At 41.5% G+C, this 10,000-nt stretch overlaps 1 protein-coding gene across 1 annotated transcript in view; it reads left to right on the forward strand.

Moving 5' to 3' along the window:
- LOC311047715 (plakophilin-3-like) overlaps positions 1 to 10,000 on the forward strand; it is a 129,475-nt gene that overhangs the window by 37,165 nt on the left and 82,310 nt on the right. The window contains exons 3-6 of the mRNA XM_084060533.1: positions 1,519 to 1,854; positions 3,262 to 3,501; positions 4,071 to 4,237; positions 6,278 to 6,401. Of these exons, the coding sequence (XP_083916659.1) occupies positions 1,519 to 1,854; positions 3,262 to 3,501; positions 4,071 to 4,237; positions 6,278 to 6,401 (867 nt within the window). The remainder of the gene's footprint in view (positions 1 to 1,518; positions 1,855 to 3,261; positions 3,502 to 4,070; positions 4,238 to 6,277; positions 6,402 to 10,000) is intronic.

A 10,000-nucleotide genomic window follows, 5' to 3' on the forward strand; every position in this document is an offset into this window, starting at 1 on the left:
GTCTCAGTAAACTATAGGATCATAGAATACAGAGACAGTGTAGTGTCTCAGTAAACTATAGGATCATAGAATACAGAGACAGTGTAGTGTCTCAGTAAACTATAGGATCATAGAATACAGAGACAGTGTAGTGTCTCAGTAAACTATAGGATCATAGAATACAGAGACAGTGTAGTGTCTCAGTAAACTATAGGATCATAGAATACAGAGACAGTGTAGTGTCTCATTAAACTATAGGATCATAGAATACAGAGACAGTGTAGTGTCTCAGTAAACTATAGGATCATAGAATACAGAGACAGTGTAGTGTCTCAGTAAACTATAGGATCATAGAATACAGAGACAGTGTAGTGTCTCATTAAACTATAGGATCATAGAATACAGAGACAGTGTAGTGTTTCAGTAAACTATAGGATCATAGAATACAGAGACAGTGTAGTGTCTCAGTAAACTATAGGATCATAGAATACAGAGACAGTGTAGTGTCTCAGTAAACTATAGGATCATAGAATACACAGAGACAGTGTAGTGTCTCAGTAAACTATAGGATCATAGAATACACAGAGACAGTGTAGTGTCTCAGTAAACTATAGGATCATAGAATACAGAGACAGTGTAGTGTCTCAGTAAACTATAGGATCATAGAATACAGAGACAGTGTAGTGTCTCAGTAAACTATAGGATCATAGAATACACAGAGACAGTGTAGTGTCTCAGTAAACTATAGGAACATAGAATACAGAGACAGTGTAGTGTCTCAGTAAACTATAGGATCATAGAATACAGAGACAGTGTAGTGTCTCAGTAAACTATAGGATCATAGAATACAGAGACAGTGTAGTGTCTCATTAAACTATAGGATCATAGAATACAGAGACAGTGTAGTGTCTCATTAAACTATAGGATCATAGAATACAGTCTTATACTACTTATACTTTGGCTATTAAAAAATAGCAGATATACAAGCTCAGAGATGTGCTTGTAGATCTGCAATTTCTTAGAAAAAGAATGAAAATGTGTGCAAATCTTTGAATATATATATTTTAAAAGCGAACATTTTTAACTCAAATCTTTGCTTCTGGGGGATTCTACAAATATCTTCTAAATCCTAACAGTTTTTTGAGCTATAATATCAGTGGTTCTTAAACGTTTCTCACGTCAAGGACCCCCAAAATGATATGTATTTGGCCGTGGACCCCCATCTCAAAATATGTTGTTCCAGGGACCCCCCAGAAGCAAAGATTTAAGTTAAAAATATATATATATATATATATATATATATATTCAAAGATTTGATTTTAAAAATATATATTTTTCAAAAATAAAAGATCTACTGTACAAGCTCATAGCACGCTATATATATGTGTGTGTGTGTGTGTGTGTGTGTGTGTGTGTGTGTGTGTGTGTGTGTGTGTGTGTGTGTGTGTGTGTGTGTGTTTTGGACACGACAGCAACAATATGTGTATTTCTGTCATTTTGACGTGTGTGTGTGTGTGTGTTGTGACCTTTGACCTCCAGGTGGCGACAGGACCCCTCCCCTCTTCCGCTGGCTTCTCCTCTCGCTCCGCCGTGGACTTGGGCGCGAGCCACGCCTACCGCGGGGCGGCCAGCCAATCGGGGACCAGCCTGGTCCAGAGCGGCTACCAGACCAGCCAATCGCATCGCGGCAGGACCATCCGCTCCAAGTCCCTGTCCGACCCCGAGCACCTCCTCCCCCCCGCGGCGGCGTCCCTCCTATTGGTTCCCCCGGGCAGCCCCGCCTACTACTCCCCCGCGAGCCCCGCCCTCGGCGCCATAAGGCGGAGCCTCAGTGGGACTCTGGCCCGGGGAGGGGGCGGGGCCTCTAACTGGCAGGTAAGAGAGGGAAATAAAGGTTCAATAACACCTGTTGGTGTTGTATTATTAAAGGGGGCCGAGGCCGGAGGGCATACATGGGCAACTGGGGGGCCCGGGGGGCCACATGCGGCCCCCCACCTTCACTTAAAGAGGTGGTGCCATGTTTTTGCACTTTTTCTGTTTTTCATGTGTCTATGAGGTTGATAGAACTTCATTAAGCCCCCAGGAGGTGGTTTTATGGTGTTTTATGTCTTCTCTGATTATTTGGAGTTTTTTTCCTGGAGGCTGAAATCTTGAGGGTCAAACTTGCCAATAGAGAAACAGCCCTTTAGTGACATCACAGAGACCCCAAAAAACATACCCTCCCCCTCATTATCATAACACAACAGGTGTGGGCATGAGGAGGAGGAGGGACTAGGACAGGTGGGTGGTGCTAAGGTGGTGGAGGAGGTGCTAAGGTGAGAACCAGGCATACTTAATGAACTGGAGGCGTGTCCACATAAAAACTTTTTTTTTAACAATTTATGTACACTTTTTTTTTTTTGAAAAAAATCCTTACATGATAATAACACCTTATGATCAGGTTTTAGGGTTGAAAAATATCATGGCACTCCATCTTTAATGCGGCCCACAGGTAGACATGCAAACATGACCCGCTTCAATTACTTCTGATTCCAATTCAAAATGAGCAAAAATAGCAGATCTACAAGATCAAAGCGCGTCGCAGTGCGGCACGTTTTGTAGGGACACTTCAAAACGTATGTAGGGACACTTCAGCCCTATATACACAGCACTATGGTAGAGGGCCATGCCAAAACGACCAAGACACCAAACTCACAACTCTTGGCTAAAGGGTGGGGCTATAGAACTCAATTGATAAATGTATAACTCACGCCCCGGTTTCAGCTATTGCCATGAAACGTCTGTACACCACATACAGTATGTAACAACTTATGCAATAAGACCTTTGACCTCTGACCTTTAGATCTCCCACCATTTTGAATTATATGAAAAACAGTAAAAAAAATCTCCTCCTGGGATTTTTCTCCTGTAATCTGCACCAAACGTTGGACCTATACCGACAGCTAATCGGGCTTTTATGAACCAATGAATATTGCAGTTTTCTGAAAATTATTCTTCTGCCCACATAAATGCAGAGTAATATTTTTATGAAACTTTGCAGCGTTGTAGAGGGTCATTCCGAATATCTCTGAAACCAATCTTACTCCAATTGGCCAAAGGGGGGCGCTATAGCAATAGTTTGAAAAGGCAAACTTTAAACAGGCATATATGTCGTGCCTCGTGTCTTGACTCATGAGGAACACATCCGTCTCTTTGAGGCTTCAGTATAATCCTGTAAAATCATGTTAAAGAGTTTTCATTGATTGAAAACTGTAATCTACATCCTTACGTTCCTACTGGCAGGAGGAGGAGCTAGCCAGCCAGCACGCCTACAGAGGCCCCTCCCACCGCACCATCAGCCGCATCACCAACCGGCAGCAGTACCACCAGCAACACCAACAACAACAACCCTGGGGCCCTCAGGACGGGCTGTGGGGCCCCGGGGGGGCCGGGGGCGGCACCGCCAGCAGGGTGGGCTCCATGGCAGCGGGGGGGAACAGCTGGGGAGGGGCCTGGCAGCAGCATCAACAACAACAACAACAGGTTTCATATGAATGTTATTAGTTTGTATTTTGTGTTTTGTTTCTAGTTTAGTTTTGGTTAATTCATCAAAGCGGTTGGAATAACGTGTTCCTTCCACGCGCTACGTCCTACGGGTGATAAGAAGGCTCGTCAGCTCTCATGCATCGCACCCTGGGCTCTCCCTAGGCTGGCAGAGGGAGTGTAGCACCCAGGATTACTTAGACGATTGACACTGGGTGAAAAACATTGGGTTGCAAAATCATGGGATAAAAATTTAGAAAAAAATAAAGAATCAAAAAGTGGGTTTGCTGATCTAGTTTATTTATTTATTTATTTATTTGTTTTAATTGATGATGATCTACAGGCGAGCTTGTATATCTGCTATTTTTGAAGGTTTTTGACCATTTTTGAAAATAGGACTTGAAACAATTTTTCTTCTAGTTTTTTAGCTAATAAAATAAGTCTCTGACTTTATGGTTTTCTCTATCCTTAATGTTCTGTTCCTGTGAGCAGCATGTATAAAAACCATGTGTTGTTTTTCTTCCAACCGCTAAAGTCTAATTACTAAAAAAAACACCTCGTCCAATCAGGTGTCCAGCAGCAGGGGGGGCGGTGCCGGCAGCGTGTTGGGGGCGGGGCAGCAGCAGTACCAGGCGTCCGTCCATCGAGCGGCGTCTCTGAGGAGCATGAGGAGCGTCGGGAAGGGAGCGGACGTGATGGACGGAGCGTCTACGCATAGTAATGACCCACTGGGAGGGTGAGACAGGTTTATTATACTATATAACACATGAGGGTGAGACAGGTTTATTATACTATATAACACATGAGGGTGAGACAGGTTTATTATACTATATAACACATGAGGGTGAGACAGGTTTATTATACTATATAACACATGAGGGTGAGACAGGTTTATTATACTATATAACACATGAGGGTGAGACAGGTTTATTATACTATATAACACATGAGGGTGAGACAGGTTTATTATACTATATAACACATGAGGGTGAGACAGGTTTATTATACTATATAACACATGAGGGTGAGACAGGTTTATTATACTATATAACACATGAGGGTGAGACAGGTTTATTATACTATATAACACATGAGGGTGAGACAGGTTTATTATACTGTATAACACATGAGGGTGAGACAGGTTTATTATACTGTATAACACATGAGGGTGAGACAGGTTTATTATACTATATAACACATGAGAGTGAGACAGGTTTATTATACTATATAACACATGAGGGTGAGACAGGTTTATTATACTATATAACACATGAGGGTGAGACAGGTTTATTATACTATATAACACATGAGGGTGAGACAGGTTTATTATACTATATAACACATGAGGGTGAGACAGGTTTATTATACTATATAACACATGAGGGTGAGACAGTAGTCTCGTGTGGTCAGACTGTTGCCTCCCACAATGTTAAAGGACGACTTCACCACTTTTCAGCCTATCTTCATATAATAGGTCCTCACTAATACTCATGATAAAATGGTACAATTTTTTTCTACTCGGTCTGTGTCTCAGAGGAGGGCTGTGGACAGTTCAGAGTCCCGTCTACCAGTGACATCATCAATGGGGAATTGAAACTGCTAATAGAAACTGCAGGCTTTCCATTCCTGTAAAGTTTCAATGCAATAAAATAAGCCATTGTTCTCGTGTTGATAAAAATCTAAATAAAAAATGTGAAATCTTGTTGGAAAAAAAAATCATGCCTAACGATGATGTCACTGGTAGACGATTTCTGGACTGTCCACAGCCCTCCTATGAGACAAAGACCAAGTAGAACAAAACGGTACCATTTTATCATGAGTATTAGTGAGGACCAATTATATGAAGATAGGTTGAAAAGCGGTGAAGTCGTCCTTTAAAATGTTTGCCGTCATACAGTCTGGGACTCGGACGCTCTGATCATGATTAGAATATAAACAGGATGTGAAGCCTCCTCCACACTTCAGTTTCCTCTTTACAGTCACGCAAATTTATCCTAATATGTGACTACAAATCATCTAAGTATACATAACTTGCTGCTTAGCAGAAATGGAAATTAAAAAGTAAAATGTAAAGATATTTTAAAATATATTTTTGTGAACGGAAGTGCCAGTTTCCTCTCTGGGATTTTGGGAGTTGTAGTTCCAGACTCTATATAGCATTCAGAGATTGTGGAATAGTTGACTAGTGAGTCTGCAAAGGAGGAGCTAACCCAGGGTAAAGCTAGGAAAGGCAGGAAGCTCTCATGTTACATAGGAGAGTATAGAGCTCTAGACCCTCATGTTAGATAGGAGAGTATAGAGCTCTATACCCTCATGTTAGATAGGAGAGTATAGAGCTCTAGACCCTCATGTTAGATAGGAGAGTATAGAGCTCTAGACCCTCATGTTAGATAGGAGAGTGTGGAGGGCAGAGATTCAGGAGTCCTGAGTTAGTGTTGGCTAGACCACACTCTCACATCGCACACACACACACACACACGCACACACACACACACACACACACACACACACACAGACACAGACAGACAGACAGACAGACAGACAGACAGACAGACAGACAGACAGACAGACGGTTAGAAACTTCTCGTTTCTTTTGTTATGGTGTCTATAACTAAAAAGATCTTCCCTGGTGGATGATAAATGACATCTAATCTAGGACTAACTAGATGTGTGTGTGTGTGTGTGTGTGTGTGTGTGTGTGTGTGTGTGTGTGTGTGTGTGTGTGTGTGTGTGTGTGTGTGTGTGTGTGTGTGTGTGTGTGTGTGTGTGTGTGTAGGATCCAGGGTATAGACATGCCCACGGCGGTCAGGTATCTGTCAGAGAATGATTCGGGGATGCAGGTCCTGGGAGCCGCCTACATCCAGCATCAGTGTTACCATAGCAACGATGCCAAGAACCAGGTGTGTGTACACACAGTACAACAGAGGTGTGGTTGGACTTAAGATGTATTTATTCATTCTGGCAGTGAATGAGTGAAAAACGTTCAGAACCCAAGATTCTGAAAGTTAGAACTTTTGGTTCGGGCAAAAAACAACCGTTTAAATGTCTTATTTAGTCAGCCTGTGTCCAAGTTTCCCATTCAACGCGGAAAACCCCCCCTACGTCCGCTGCCAGTACTGCTCCTGGTTTGGCTGCAATGTGAAACATGGCCACAGGCTGACTAAATAAGAGAATTAAGCGGTTGTTTCGTGCCCCGACAAAAAAAGTTAGGGTACCGGACCATACCTCAAACATCTGTACAGTTTGGAAACTACCATTACCGTAGTTTATGGATACGATGTGGAGAAAAGGGTAATCCACGGACCCTTTGCCACCGTTCCACCAATTCTGGTAGAGCTCGCAGTGGAACCTCATCTCAGAGCTGTATAGAGGAGTGAGAGGTTCATAATGGAACTAGAGAGTTGTATAGAGGAGTGAGAGGTTCATAATGGAACTAGAGAGTTGTATAGAGGAGTGAGAGGTTCATAATGGAACTAGAGAGTTGTATAGAGGAGTGAGAGGTTCTTAATGGAACTAGAGAGTTGTATAGAGGAGTGAGAGGTTCATAATGAACTAGAGAGTTGTATAGAGGAGTGAGAGGTTCATAATGGAACTAGAGAGTTGTATAGAGGAGTGAGAGGTTCATAATGGAACTAGAGAGTTGTATAGAGGAGTGAGAGGTTCATAATGGAACTAGAGAGTTGTATAGAGGAGTGAGAGGTTCATAATGAACTAGAGAGTTGTATAGAGGAGTGAGAGGTTCATAATGAACTAGAGAGTTGTATAGAGGAGTGAGAGGTTCATAATGAACTAGAGAGTTGTATAGAGGAGTGAGAGGTTCATTATGAACTAGAGAGTTGTATAGAGGAGTGAGAGGTTCATAATGGAACTAGAGAGTTGTATAGAGGAGTGAGAGGTTCATAATGGAACTAGAGAGTTGTATAGAGGAGTGAGAGGTTCATAATGAACTAGAGAGTTGTATAGAGGAGTGAGAGGTTCATAAGGGAACTAGAGAGTTGTATAGAGGAGTGAGACGTTCATTATGGAACTAGAGAGTTGTATAGAGGAGTGAGAGGTTCATAATGAACTAGAGAGTTGTATAGAGGAGTGAGAGGTTCATAATGAACTAGAGAGTTGTATGGAGGAGTGAGAGGTTCATAATGGAACTAGAGAGTTGTATAGAGGAGTGAGAGGTTCATAATGAACTAGAGAGTTGTATAGAGGAGTGAGAGGTTCATAATGAACTAGAGAGTTGTATAGAGGAGTGAGAGGTTCATAATGAACTAGAGAGTTGTATAGAGGAGTGAGAGGTTCATTATGAACTAGAGAGTTGTATAGAGGAGTGAGAGGTTCATAATGAACTAGAGAGTTATATAGAGGAGTGAGAGGTTATTAATGAACTAGAGAGTTGTATAGAGGAGTGAGAGGTTCATAATGAACTAGAGAGTTGTATAGAGGAGTGAGAGGTTCATAATGAACTAGAGAGTTGTATAGAGGAGTGAGAGGTTCATAATGAACTAGAGAGTTGTATAGAGGAGTGAGAGGTTCATAATGAACTAGAGAGTTGTATAGAGGAGTGAGAGGTTCATAATGAACTAGAGAGTTGTATAGAGGAGTGAGAGGTTCATAATGAACTAGAGAGTTGTATAGAGGAGTGAGAGGTTCATAATGAACTAGAGAGTTGTATAGAGGAGTGAGAGGTTCATTATGGAACTAGAGAGTTGTATAGAGGAGTGAGAGGTTCATTATGGAACTAGAGAGTTGTATAGAGGAGTGAGAGGTTCATTATGGAACTAGAGAGTTGTATAGAGGAGTGAGAGGTTCATTATGGAACTAGAGAGTTGTATAGAGGAGTGAGAGGTTCATAATGAACTAGAGAGTTGTATAGAGGAGTGAGAGGTTCATAATGAACTAGAGAGTTGTATAGAGGAGTGAGAGGTTCATTATGGAACTAGAGAGTTGTATAGAGGAGTGAGAGGTTCATAATGAACTAGAGAGTTGTATAGAGGAGTGAGAGGTTCATAATGGAACTAGAGAGTTGTATAGAGGAGTGAGAGGTTCATAATGAACTAGAGAGTTGTATAGAGGAGTGAGAGGTTCATTATGGAACTAGAGAGTTGTATAGAGGAGTGAGAGGTTCATAATGAACTAGAGAGTTGTATAGAGGAGTGAGAGGTTCATTATGGAACTAGAGAGTTGTATAGAGGAGTGAGAGGTTCATAATGAACTAGAGAGTTGTATAGAGGAGTGAGAGGTTCATAATGAACTAGAGAGTTGTATAGAGGAGTGAGAGGTTCATAAGGGAACTAGAGAGTTGTATAGAGGAGTGAGAGGTTCATTATGGAACTAGAGAGTTGTATAGAGGAGTGAGAGGTTCATTATGGAACTAGAGAGTTGTATAGAGGAGTGAGAGGTTCATAATGGAACTAGAGAGTTGTATAGAGGAGTGAGAGGTTCATAATGAACTAGAGAGTTGTATAGAGGAGTGAGAGGTTCATAATGAACTAGAGAGTTGTATAGAGGAGTGAGAGGTTCATAATGGACTAGAGAGTTGTATAGAGGAGTGAGAGGTTCATTATGGAACTAGAGAGTTGTATAGAGGAGTGAGAGGTTCATAATGGAACTAGAGAGTTGTATAGAGGAGTGAGAGGTTCATAATGAACTAGAGAGTTGTATAGAGGAGTGAGAGGTTCATAATGAACTAGAGAGTTGTATAGAGGAGTGAGAGGTTCATAATGGAACTAGAGAGTTGTATAGAGGAGTGAGAGGTTCATTATGGAACTAGAGAGTTGTAAAGAGGAGTGAGAGGTTCATAATGAACTAGAGAGTTGTATAGAGGAGTGAGAGGTTCATTATGAACTAGAGAGTTGTAAAGAGGAGTGAGAGGTTCATAATGGAACTAGAGAGTTGTATAGAGGAGTGAGAGGTTCATAATGAACTAGAGAGTTGTATAGAGGAGTGAGAGGTTCATAATGAACTAGAGAGTTGTATAGAGGAGTGAGAGGTTCATAATGGAACTAGAGAGTTGTATAGAGGAGTGAGAGGTTCATAATGGAACTAGAGAGTTGTATAGAGGAGTGAGAGGTTCATAATGGAACTAGAGAGTTGTATAGAGGAGTGAGAGGTTCATAATGAACTAGAGAGTTGTATAGAGGAGTGAGAGGTTCATAATGAACTAGAGAGTTGTATAGAGGAGTGAGAGGTTCATAATGGAACTAGAGAGTTGTATAGAGGAGTGAGATGTTCTTAATGGAACTAGAGAGTTGTATAGAGGAGTGAGAGGTTCATAATGGAACTAGAGAGTTGTATAGAGGAGTGAGAGGTTCATAATGGAACTAGAGAGTTGTATAGAGGAGTGAGAGGTTCATAATGGAACTAGAGAGTTGTATAGAGGAGTGAGAGGTTCATAATGGAACTAGAGAGTTGTATAGAGGAGTGAGAGGTTCATAATGAACTAGAGAGTTGTATAGAGGAGTGAGAGGTTCATTATGGAACTAGAGAGTTTTATAGAGGAGTGAGA

Source organism: Gymnoscopelus microlampas, assembly GCF_963454915.1.
Source record: "Gymnoscopelus microlampas genome assembly, chromosome: 1".
In the NCBI taxonomy this organism is placed as follows: Eukaryota; Metazoa; Chordata; class Actinopteri; order Myctophiformes; family Myctophidae; genus Gymnoscopelus; species Gymnoscopelus microlampas.